Consider the following 13,754-nt stretch of genomic DNA (forward strand, 5'->3'; position numbering starts at 1 on the left):
ATTTCTACAGAACACACGTCCTCTTCCATGAAACCCCGAAAGCAAAAGTCAATAGGATTGAAATCCAGCCTGATTATAGACGCGAATATCATGTGCGACCTTGGTAGCCTGGAACATCGAAGAAAGGTTGGAGATTTGCCTCTCTTCTATAGATACTTTCACGGAAAGTGTTCAAGTGACTTGGCACATTTGATTTCACCAAGAGCGGTACATATCAGAAATACGCGACGGCTGTGGCTGCTCATCGTTCTGAGGTTCAACTCAGTACACCTCAAACTTCACTGTTTGAGAATTCTTTCATCTGGAGAAGTGCGTTTATGTGAAATAAACTTCCTGAGAACGTTTTTCCAAATGAATTTAATCTCCAGCGATTCAAATCCAATGTGAATCACTACTTTCGCACAGGCACCGCTCTTAGAGCACCTTAAAGATTTTTCTGTAGTACTTGTGTTTTGTCCTCAAAAAAATACCACTGAATTCCACATGTTTTATTTTATTTCTTAATTTACCTGTGAGTGACTTGCACCATTTAAATTAATCGCAAGAAATACTCTTTCTATTGGATTTTTATCCACAATGCCACATTGATTAAAATAGTCTTTTGGTGATGAGTCGTTTTTTGCATGAGGTTTTTTTCGGATCATATGTGTAGGTTATGGTGATTCGTAGTGCCATTTCTATTGAAGGTAGTTTCATCGGTAAATGAAATATGATTATTGAAAATGATATTTTGATTTGTTTTCCGTCGAGAACCTGTCGCAAATATCCATTCTTTTATGATAATCTAATAATCTTCATCAAGTCATTCTTAAACGGTTGTTAAGTGATAGGGATGAAGCTGCTGTACCTTCAATCTTATCCAAATCATCATGTGACCAACATCTAATTGAACAGCTATTACTCTTGAACTGCTTCCAAGGTTTTTCTTTGACAAATTCTAAAATCTCTTCATCATTTATATCCATTTTTGAACGACCACTATTACCAACAACTTACAGTCACAAAGTACCCGTCTCCCGTAAACGTCGATCAATGGAATGAATGAATGGAATATTTTTCCGCATAACGCCTTGCAGCAGCTGTACTATTCCCATGGCATTCACCTGTGACTACCAGTATTCAGGTAATTATCTGAAACCTTGTATTAGCCTGACCAAACTCACCCAGAATTGAATGTACATCTGCCATTTCTGCAAAAGTATTAACCATTGTAACAGAAAGCTAAACTTTTCTCAACACTCTCTAAATGCGCATTAATAGAGAGCTTTAATTGACAATGTGTAATTGTTAAGGCAAATGTTTATTATTTATCTGTAGGAACTACAAGTGTTGAACAGCCAACTGAAGAGTTTTTAAAGGATAAAAAGCGATTCGAGACGTATTTCCAATTGAAAAGTTAGATAATAAAAAGTATAGAGCTTTGACGTATTTTGGACAAACAACGGAAAAAGTGGCTTCATTTTTGAGGAAACGAGATATTAAAATTGCATATGGAACAAGTAATACGTTGGGAAAGTTAGTTAAAAATAATAAAGATGAAATATCCAAATTCGATAAATCAGGAGTGTATAAATTGAAGTGTGAAAAGGTTTATATTGGTCAAACTGGTATAACATTTAGGTATCGAATCCAGGAACATCATATTGGCTATGTGAATAAGAAAACAAGTTAAACATATTAAAATCATCTTTTAGAAGAAAATCATATCTTTAACGACGACTTCGAAGTTTTACACAAACATAGAAAATAAAGGTTTGAAACTGAATCATTTGGAAGCAATGGAAATTAATAAACTTGAAAATAGATCGCCATTATTGAACTTGTTTTCTTAGAAAAAAGAACCGATTATTGATGTGAAAGTGAGGTAATATGCTTCAGGTGATCATAATTGACGAAGTACCTTAGGTAGAGGTTGAGGTAATTTATTGGAGGAAGTCTCAATTATGGTTACCTGTAGTATATAAATATAAGTGTAAGAAGCAACTTGTAGTATTCAAATCACTGTTGATAAAGTTACTGTGTTAGCGAAACTTGTGATATATTTTTCAAATAAAGTTCGTGGAGATCAAATCGTGAGGGCTAGTTTATGAAATTACTATGGCCGAATCAATCAGAAAAAAAAACAATGAAAAAGAGCCCGCATTTCCATAAGAACTAATTTTCGAAAAAATACTAAGTGACAAAAAAATTTCAAAAATGTATGTAATAAACCAATGGTGTCACAATACTAATTTAATTGTAACGAATATAAATTTGGAGGATTTTAGGGATTCAATACCACTTGAACTTTTTATGGGTCTCACGATAATAAAGCGATGGATTCATTTTCAAATAGTTTATTAACTGTTGCAAAATATCGATTATCATTTCACATTTACATTGGGGTAAGTTATATCCAATCGAGTTTATTTTTGGCCCCAGAATATGTGGTTCAATTTGTGATCTATTTTTTTGTTACACCCTGTATAGTTAACGTGATTCAGGACTTTTCTGATAAATATCAGATACATAATTTATTCAAGTTAGGTCATATGATGTAAAGTTACAACCATGAGGCGTTTTCTGGCACTCATATATTCAATACGTATTCGTCTGTGATTCAAATACATTCATTCTGCCGTTGAAATAGTGACGTCACATAAACTGGTCTAGAGAAATGAACTTTAAACGTTCAAGCCAGTCTCGAATATACCTACACAGTAGGTTGAATGGACTGACGCCTATCAGAAAACAACTACTCCCGTGGCTAATAGCACGAAGGGCGTTGGATTACATCTGACAGGTGTCAGTGCAGGAATCTTCACAGAAAATTTCCTGCATATGCAATTGGATATACAACCGAAAGAGAACCTTCAATTTTGGAACGGGCACACTTGCAGACCGGTTTCGGGCTCATTAGCCACCCAACAGTGCAAGATACTGCCCATCATCGACCTAAAGTCAATGATATTCCATAATTGAAAATAAGAATTCTTTCAGAGTATTTCATTCCTCTTCCTAAGTTGGAGCGAACAACAAAATGTCACTCCATCATAATGATTCGAAACTAGCGTAAGGTTGGTTTTGAAATGAAATTTGACGTTACGTTACGTCAGTTGTCAGTTTCAGCTTTATTTTGATTGTTATAGTTTATAGAGGGCTGAAACTTTTTATCAAATACGTTCTAAGGATATACAAAATAAAGCTGGAAAATTATTGCTTAAACAAATCCGATTCTGATTGAGGTTACAGAAAATTGAATAGTTTGTTTTTATTATCGAATTTGACATCTGACATAAACTGAATCATTCCATTCTGGCGAATCATATTATTAATGGCGTCACTTCGAATCGTTTTTAGATTCACGCTCGAATACGATTAAACGCTAGAAAACACCTACTATCTTGTGAAGTCATTCCAACTGAATATCACGATATAATCAGAATAATCGTTTCAAGGGTAAAAAAAATGGCGCTCTTTCATATTGTGGTTTCCTGGTCGAAAGACCGTCAGCAGACTTAATTGAAATTGCGTGCGTTACAACGAAACACCGCTTTTCGCCCACGCTTTCATGTAATACATTAAAAATACAATTAAGAACTGACTAATTCACATTTCCGTGTTATCTTCCGACGTCTCTTCGTTTTCTGGCTCCTCGGGCAGCGTGTACACTCCGGTCATGACCGGTCCTTCGAGCACTTCCGGTATTTTCGCGTTAACCGGATTCATTTCTAGTCCCATACCCATATCCACGACGGAAGTGGGGGTGCCCGTGCTCAAAAGCGTCTCTTCGGTCAAGTTTCTGTGATAAATGTTGGTGTTTTTCTGCGGGAATTGTCATGACGTCATGTTGAACGGGTCGCTGACGTTCAGGTCCTCGGGAAAGCTGGTTGAGTTGAGTTTCGGCAGTTTTTTATCTTGATGCTTCAACCTGAAACGAAAGCTATTAGCTGATTGTTTTCAGAATCAGATCTATTTATAAAAATGGCAAAAAGATGATTCTTACAACTACCGCGCAATCTCGGTATCATCAGTTTTATCAAAAATTTCACAACGATTGATGTATAAAAGATTGACCGATTGTTTGGAAAACAATAATCTTTTGTATATTGATCCGTATGGTTTTCGCAGGTCCAGAGACATGGTTTGAAAAGTCTTGGGCCTAACACATAGATGGCGCCAGTCTTTTTGCAATCACCGCTTATTCAGTTAGTACCTACTAACCTTCAAAGGGAAGCTGTTGAGATTTCATGATGTTTTACTCACAATTTTGTGATTTATTGTGCTGAAAGTGCCACCACTTCTGTTATTTTCAAAATAATGGATGGAAATCAATTTCGTGTTTTCATTTTACACTGCTTGTTGGTGGGAAAAAAATTCAAGCGAAGCAATCCCTCTTCTTCATCAGAAACAACAATTAAACGTTGGATTGCTGACTTCAAACGTGGTCGTAGGGACACCGATGATGCAAAACGCAGTGGACGTTCAAATGAGGCAGTAACACCAGAAAACATTAAAAGAATCCACAAAATCGTTTTGAATGATCGAGAAGTGAAGTGGCGTGAATTAGCAGACATTGTAAAGATATCAAAAGAAAGTGTATATCGGTCTTTGTAGACCGATATTATGAAAGGGATGTTTTTAACGATCATTTTTTTGATCTTATTCTTATAAATAAAGTTTATGAAACTAGGTTTATGTTATTTTATTATTTGACATATCCCAATCAAGAAAAGGTTAAAAAATGATAACCGTCATTTCTTATTGAATATTGTCTGTATGCAACGCGAGAGCCTCGTGCAAAGAAAATAAAACCAAAACGGAAATCATATTCTTTGGGTGACGTAAGTTAGTTGTTAAGTGAGCAATAACAGATTCAACACCGGTTGCACAAGAATAACTATTTAGTATACAAACTGAACATTGAGCAGAAAGCTTTTTAATCTGTTGATCAAAGAATGAATATGACTTATGGCACACATATGAAAAACATATTTTTCATTTCTGAATACTTTTTTTTTTATTTAAATTAATGATTTTTTGTAATTATAGAATTCGTCAGCATAAATTATTGAAAAAAAAACAAAATGTCTGTCCACCAAGACTCCTACCCACACAGCACTAGATATTCATGGAATATTCCCTGTATATCATAAAGCGAACGTATATATTCCAAATATTCATAGAATATTCTTGGAATATATACATGCCTTTAGAATATTCATAGAATATGCTTGAATGAATATGGCAGGATTATTCCCGAAAGAATGTGCATAGAATGTCTATAAATGGATTATTCTCCCTTGAATATTCTAAGAATATTGTCGCTCGAATATACCATATGGTATATTCTTAGAATATATCCCCACGGTATATTTTGGAATATTCTATACAATGGAATTTTGAATTATCTTATAATAACGTATTCAAATAATTCAATATTATTAAAAACAAAAATATTTGAAGATCTTAATCGAATGCATAACCTAATGTATATAACCCTGATAGTGTTAACCAATTTTTGAACTCAACGCAAAGATTCTGGATGAATTGCTCCAACAGCAACTGTTGGAAACGACAAAAAAATTTGAATGGGCCAATAAATGAACCAATTGCATCAATAAATTGGTTAATTCTCATCCTATTTGTCTTTTTGTATTTGAAATTATTTAATTACAAAGCGAAAAATCTTGGAAACAGAGAAATGGGGAAGTGAATAATTGGAGTAAACGTTTCTCATTGGTCAATTGAAGTGTAGCGCGCGACAGGCGAATAAGCTCTGTGAAAGCGCCTGTCCCTTAATGCATGGTACATTTGCGTTTGCGTTAAATTCGACATTTGATTCAACATGGCGGTTGACGTGGCAGGTTCGCGTGTGTAATGCATGGTGTGTTGGTGTTATTATCAAAGTATAATTCTGTCACGTTCAGTGTACCATTTATAATTTGGGGTTGTCCAATTTGCAGTACAGCGAATAGTTTGATTTTGGATCTTCAAACAGGAGAGTTGCATCTATTCAGTCTTCAAGAAAAGTAAGTAAAATGCAATAGTATCGATAGTAAAGTCATGGTGATTAACCTACTATACCTCATTTTAGGTTCGAGGAGAGTTGGTGTGTGGGATTTGTTGGTTTGACTAAGTACATGTTTGAACTAGAGTGATTTCAGTTGTGTATCTTCAATAGAGAAAAGTAAGTGAATTCACACATTCTTTTGTATCATTTGTTTTCATAATTTTTATCACTCGTTTTCAAGATAGTATCAATTTGCCCAAAAGGAAACAGAGTGGTACCTGGTACAGGCAAGTGCGCCAAGGAACTGAAAACGTAATGATTACTTTTTTACAAGACAATGCATGTTGTTCTCCAAGTCATAAAATATTGTAAATGTTCATGAGTAACCTATGCGAAAAATATCTATTTGATTTTTATTCCAGTTTTATTGTGCCACTTTCAAATAGTGATAATGAACGTTAATGTACATTTTGTTCCAGGTATTACTATTGAAACACTGGCTAATGCATTGTTGGACAAATTTAAGGAAAACTTTTCTGGTGAGCAAAGTTTGAATAACTTTAAGTAAGTGAAATTCATTGAAGAACCCATCATACCACTCATTTTAATTACTTCATTTGTGGGTTTATTTTTCTAAGTGAGAAACCTAACCTAACTTATTTCTTGATGTGATACACTTTTTCTTTTTCAATGAAATGATATATTTATTATTTTTTAATTAGTGCTGATGAATTCACAGAGTTGTTTTTTTTTGACATATTTTTTAGTATACATTTGTTTGAGAGTAGGAACATCCTAATTTGAATACATTTCTAATATTTGTAATATGACAGTATTCAGGAATATTTTATTCAGTGAATAAATATTTTGAATTAGATTTTTTATTTTTAATATTGGTTGAAACGTCAAATATTTCAGTGTATATTGTTTTTAAAATATATTTATTTATGAATATTATGTGTTTTATTACTTGTGTGAATCTTGTATCAAAATGCAATATATACATGCCTAATAGCGGTTACTCGTCACATTCTTGGAATATTCCAAATATTCCTAGAATATTCATAAAATATATTTAAAGAATATTCTATGGTGTTTCTCTATTGTATATTCCTACAATAAACTAAGAATATCCTGAATATTTTATGAATATTCCTCGGGTTCTATTCCTGGAATATTCTTAATAGAATATACCTTAGATATTCTAAGAATATTATAAGATATTCCAAGAATATTCCCAAGGAATATTCTTAAAATATATCAAAGGTTCGCCAGGAGCACTTCCAGGGAATATTCTCCAGAAGATATATATATATCCATGGCATATTCATAGCATAATACAATATCCTTAAATGTATATTCATGAAATATACCTGGAATATCTATTGCTATGTGGGTAGATACCTATTTCGAATGGAATCACATAATAATATCAAACCTCAATCATAATTATGAATATTCATGATTCCTAATCGAAAATTCTTTATATCGGACCTCACAAACCGTACCGCTTGTTCATCAAATCTGAGAATAAGTCACAAATTTCTTCATCTGATTATATGAAGTGAAGTTCATTACTTTCAAAATCAACATTCATCATTGTTATGAATTAGTTCATTTGAAATAATTTGATTTTAACCCAGTAAACACACGCTTTATTATAAAGCCATACATGAAAAAAATCTAGTGGGTGGTAGAAAAACTGGCCTCATTTCCATAATCACACAGGTCTGCGACCAAAAAACTGCATAGGATTTTTTTACATTTTCTTACAGATTTTGACCTCCCAAAAACAGAAAAAATATTCAAATTATTGTATCACATAAGTTTTTATGTATATTGCATTATCTATGTTCATTGGTAATAAACCTATATGATTTTTATTTGATAATGGAGAAAAACAACCTGAGTTGTTGGTGAGACAGGGAATGTTTTAACATATTGAGACAAGTCAAATGACGTACACTTTTACACAATTATATGCAAACTAAAATTTAAGCACATACTTTTTAAAGAAAAATAGCGGTAATCATTTCTTCTTTGATTTGATTTCTCATTTTTTATTCTCTGCTACAATCTTTTCCTGTTATTTTGGCGTAAAATAAGTTGTAGCATAAATATTATGTTGCATTTATACCTTCAATTGACGCCTAGTGTATATCGCTTGAAACAAAGAAAAGCTCTCAGTAGACATACTGATATTCAAGTGAACAGTGCTGTTGTCTGTTAATCATGGCTACAAGGGGTTGTGTTATTTCTCCAAACAGTTTTTGTTATATCTGTGGTGAATTCGCTATTAAAAGCCAACAGAGAAATATAAGTGATTTTGTAAGGAAAGTTTATTTTGCCTACTTTAAATTGAAAATTGGTGATCAAGATAAACCATGGGCCCCGCATAAGGTGTGTAGAAGATGCGAAGATCTTCGTTTGTGGTTTAAGGGAAAGAAAAATGCATTTCGATTTGGAATTCCTATAATATGGTGTGAGCGGAAAAATCAAACCACTGACTGCTACTTTTGCTCAGTTGACGTAAAGGGCTTCAATTTAAAAAACAAAAGAAACATAAGTTATCCTAATCCTGACTCAGCTATACGTCCAGTGCCCCATAGCTCTGAGATATCTATCCCGCAGCTGTTTGGATGAATACCCTAGTGAGTTGGAGGACGAAGCTACATTGCCTCCTCCGGGTGAATCAAGCTCAGATTTATCTTTTGTGGAAGATGAAAGGCCTCAACTATTTTGTCACGGTGAGCTCAATGATTTAGTAAGAGATTTATGTCTTTCAAAAGATGCAGCCGAACTGTTAGGTTCTAGATTAAGAAATAAAAACCTTTTATCACCTGGCACTTCTTTCTACTGGTACAGACACCGAGAAAAAGAATTTACCCAGTTTTTCTCGAAAGAAGGAAATTTAGTTTTCTGCAATAATGTGGAAGAACTCATACATCGCTTTGATAAATAAAGTATGACTCATCTGAATGGCGCCTATTCATTGACTCATCTAAGACTAGCCTTGAAGCAGTATTATTGCACAATGGAAATAAATTGGCCTCGATTCCTATTGGATATTCTGTGCATAAGAAAGAAGATTATAACGATTTGGCTATTATCCTGGAAAAAATCAAGTATCAAGATACATCAATGGATGATTTGTGGGAACTTCAAAATACTGACAATGCTTTTGGGTCAGCAGGCAGGTTATACCAAATATCCATGCTTCTTATGCTTGTGGGATAGCAGAGCCAGAGAACAGCACTGGAAAAAAAGTGATTGGCCATCCCGAGAAACTTTAAAATCTGGAGAGAAAAATGTTATCAACACTACCTGGGCAACAAAACCTTTTCTGGTACCACCAGAAAAGGTTTTGTTGCCCCCTCTCCATATCAAATTGGGGTTGATGAAACAATTTGTAAAATCGCTGCAAAAGGATGGAGACTGTATCAAATATTTATGTACAAAATTCCCGAAGCTATCAGAAGCAAAGTTGAAAGAGGAAGTTTTCACCGGCTCGACATAAGAACACTTTTAATGGACCCTTCATTTGTGGAAACTATGAATGAGAAAGAAGGAAGCTTGGGTATCGTTCAAGAACGTAATACGAAAGTTTTTGGGAAATACTAAGGATCCTAACTATAAAACCATTGTGCAACGGATGCTAGCAGCATCTGAAGCTCAAGGCTGCAAGATGAGCTTGAAGGTCCATTTTTTACACTTTCACATAGACTATTTTCCTGAAAACCTGGGAGCTTACAGTGAAGAGCAGGGGGAGTGATTTCACCAGGATGTCCGTGATATTGAGAGAAGGTACCAAGGGAGATGGGATGTCACTATGCTTGCTGACTACTGTTGGCTGCTTAAGCGAGAAACTGAAGATGGAAATCGGAAAAGGACTCGTCAAAGTATCAAGGAAGAAGAGGTTTTATAAAGAACATGAATGAGTATATGTATCAAAATAATGTTTCGTTTGCTTTAAAAAAATATTTATTGCTTGAAAATTTTGAATAAAGGAGTGTTTTGACCAATTTTTTGTGTTTGAATTTGCAAAAAATCCTAATGTGATAGAAAAAAATGGCCATCACTTTTGAAATCAGCGTACTTTAAAACATATAATTCATTAAAAACATCTCATGCAGCTGACAAAAAATTTTTTTTCGCAGACCTGTGTCATTAATAAAAATCAGATTTCCTGTAGAAACTATTTGAACTGAATACATTTTCACCTGAAATGATTAATTTTATAAATATATAATGTCCCTCCAATTATCAACTAAACCAACCGCGACTGTTTTATGGTCCAACTTACTTCAAATGAAAACAAACTCTCCATAACCCCTTATTACCAGTCACCTCCCCCCCATAAATTGTACAGAAAAGAATAGTACGCTACCCGATTCAGAATACATGTATTGTATTGGTATATGCATGGCAACTCTGTCTTATTATTACTCTGAGATTTATATTGGAACTGATAGTTCCATCGATCACGTACTCTGCCATGGACCTCATGGAACTAATGAGTTATTTGACAGAACAATCAATTCCATGTTTACAATATGAAATTACGGACTATGGTTGAAGTCAGATTCTTTATTCAATTTATTCATCCTAATTTAAAAATCAATCTTATAATTTTCTTTTGTATCAACAGAAATTTCACAAAGTTCGTAGATCTGCCCCAACAGAGAATATTTTGTGATATGTTGTAGTACGCTAAGGCATAATATATAGTCAACAGGTCGGGTGTGCCAAGAAAATACTTCATTTGAAATATTTCTAAGATCTACTGAGTTTTTCACAGTTTTATGAGTTTCTCAGTTTCTCAGAATAGTTCAGAACATGCCTATTTTTGTTTTTGGATCCCTAGTGTAACCGATAAAAAACTCGTTCGCAATAGGGTCATTTCCTGAATTCCTTAACATCAGTAGGTATAGTGATTCCAATCCATAAAGGTGATGTAAATGAGCCGTGTGACCATAGACCAATTTCACTTATACCTACTCTCAATTTCTTGAAGACGCCAACTTGGTTGGTGAAATGCGCATCAAGAAAGGTATTGCACTTCCAGTGATTGGAAAAAGTGCTCGTTTTGACGTATTAGAGAAGCCAAGGAAAATGGAAGGCAATGAATATCTACAGTTGATACTGATTAATCTATTAATTTCATTACATTTCAGGCGTGAAGAATCGTTAATGTCATATATCATAAAATGAAATAATAGGAAACTGGTTCATTCATCGAAAACCTCCAAAGAAATAATTCAAATTTGAGATTTATCTTTGATTCATTTTGATTTTGTATTTACTATCTATCACGGTAAGCTTGAGACAATTTTTTCTTCTGCTTCATATATTTCCAGAATTCCCGTATTTCCTGAATATCTGCATTGCGTCTTCCTCTGTAACCTCTAACGAAACTTTGCAGTTTAGTAGACGCTTGAGTTTCATTCCAAATTAGATGCAATGGAAAATATGGTCTGGGATTTTGTTTCAACAATGAAACCACCCAATCCATATCGAATATATATGTCCAATTCTGTTTTCTTTCGGGGTGAGCAGGATTCACATTATATAGGTACTCACTCAGAAAATCAAGACCATTGAAAGTACTCTTGGGATGAATGTAACTGTTTTCTTCTCTTATTATCTTCAACATTTTACACATTCCGTTCCGAAGATGTGGAAAAATTTTATCTTCCAAAAGACCTACAGCTGGGTTAGGATCCAAATGACTGTCGATGGTTTTGGATCTCATATATTCTTGGATCTTTTTTATATTGGAATCGTAATCTTCGAAAATTTCGGAAAGAATTAGAGAGTCCAAACTACTATTTTTCGGTTTGTCGGAGTGAATACTAGGTTCGATACTACTATTCGACAATGACTTAATTCTTTCAGACATATTGGGTCTTTCTATATTTGCTTTTGACAGTTACACTTCCAGGTGACATGAAGATTTTCGGATCAAAATGAATCAAGTCACTTGTTTTTCACCAGTATGGGTGATAGTTTTTGAAGTTATATTCTTTTGGAGCGTTAGGGAAAATGATGAGAGTAAAAGTTCACGACTTATATGATCATTGCTTCTCAGTCGAGTGCATTTGGCCAGACTTCTCCTGTCTATAGTGAATAGAAGCTTCGTCTGGGAGAGCAGCTGTCTTGCACGAGGCAATGCTGCCACCCTAAGTTTCGTCATTAACTTTTTATTTGAGAAAAACACTTAATTTTCTTACACATCTATTATCGCAGTGACGACCTCGTCGAATCCGTCGACATCCAGCCTGGTTATTGGCGCAAAGGGCCGCCAGTCCTCTCTAAATGGCTTTCACTTCAATATTCATTTGAACTTGAATTTATTTAAAAAAAACACATCTCTTTTGGACTCCACTCCAACTACTACTCCACAGCACAGTTTCACTAAATCCAAGAGAACAGAGTCAGCCCTATGTGAATTTCAGTCGAGAATTGTTAATGCTCTCGACAAGAAAAAATGTGTCATTGACCTTTTTATAGATTTCTCACGTGCTTTTAATTGTGTGGATCATGAACTGTTACTATCTAAACATTATAGGTCAGGTGTAAGAGGGGTACCACATGATTAGGTGAGATCTTATCATATAGGTAGGAGGCAGAAACTGAGAATTCGTCAATGTACAGGCGATGATTTTGATACAAAGCAGGGAGTTCCCCAGGGTTCGAATTTAGGCCCCTTTTTTCTTGTTATTTGCTAATGATCTAATTACGTTTGTTCCGTCTTCACCAGTTTTCTTTTATTTTTTCAAATTAAATTTTAAATTTTTCTCTATTGATGATTTTCACTCTATTTGCAAAATTTATATTAATCGCGAAATTCGGATGTGTTTCCTATTCTGATTAAATATATGGAGCGCTCCTCGTATCAATATATTTGGTCGGTCGCTGAAACAGCAGCAGAACAACAGGGATTCGATATATAGACTCGCTATAGAAGGCATCTCAGGTGATTCGACAACCTACTCAACTAATTAAGAAAGTTGCTGGCCAGCTAGTGTTGGTGTGATCCAACGGGTTCTTACGATCATTCTCTTGGAACCAGAAGTCTCTCTACAAGCCGCTACAGGAGCCGACATACACTCAGGTGAGAACCACAACCACGTAATCTCTCTCGCTCTTTCTTTGTGTCCTGAACAAAATTTTATTGAGAACTTCCTCAAATCATACAATCCTATTTTATACTACAGTCCACTTATCTAATGAAACTACAACGTTCATCAGTAGAACAAACGTTACAAGTTATGCTGACGATACAAATATTTTGATTGTTGAAGACAACATGGAGGCACTCCATAAAACTGTTGAGAATATATAAGATAAAATCATATTGTGGGCTGAAAAGAACAATTTGAAATTCAACAAATCTAAAAATAACACCATATTGATCAGCAGACGTGGTCAAAGGGATTCGAATGTGATAACATATGCAAATAGTGAAAAATGAATTAGTTCTGTAGAAACTGTAAATATGCTAGGAATTGTTCGAGATAAAAAAATTAATATGGAATCAATATGAAATGATATCAAAATTAATATTTAGATCAGGAGCGAGAGCTTCTTAACTCTCCAACTTCTGATTCAATAACTGAACATAAAGAAGGTTTGGTGGTGCAGCCAGGAAACGACTGAGTCGTCTCCTCAAGAGCGGGGTACCTTTATGAAACCGCCTTGGCCTAAATTCTTGAGCGACGTACGCAGAATCTACCTCAGGTGGAGGAACAAATCCCCCATG

The 13,754-nt window shown here is 34.5% G+C and overlaps 2 protein-coding genes across 2 annotated transcripts in view; both read right to left on the bottom strand.

Annotated features, from left to right (window-relative positions):
- Positions 1–2,528: 2,528 nt before the first annotated feature.
- Positions 2,529–13,754, bottom strand: part of LOC111517531 (potassium channel subfamily K member 18) — a 124,902-nt gene continuing 113,676 nt past the window's right edge. Inside the window, exon 7 of the mRNA XM_074183639.1 lies at positions 2,529–3,910. Coding sequence (XP_074039740.1) covers positions 3,817–3,910 — 94 coding nt within the window. The 3' untranslated portion in view covers positions 2,529–3,816. The remainder of the gene's footprint in view (positions 3,911–13,754) is intronic.
- Positions 11,129–11,966, bottom strand: LOC141485943 (IQ domain-containing protein K-like). Its single transcript, XM_074183645.1, has one exon. It carries the CDS (start codon positions 11,889–11,891, stop codon positions 11,295–11,297), a length of 597 nt encoding a protein of 198 aa, XP_074039746.1. The 5' UTR covers positions 11,892–11,966; the 3' UTR covers positions 11,129–11,294.

This window comes from Leptinotarsa decemlineata, unplaced genomic scaffold (genome assembly GCF_025532065.1).
Source record: "Leptinotarsa decemlineata unplaced genomic scaffold, Ldec_3_MD MMD2_tig00026340_RagTag_RagTag, whole genome shotgun sequence".
Taxonomy (NCBI): domain Eukaryota; kingdom Metazoa; phylum Arthropoda; class Insecta; order Coleoptera; family Chrysomelidae; genus Leptinotarsa; species Leptinotarsa decemlineata.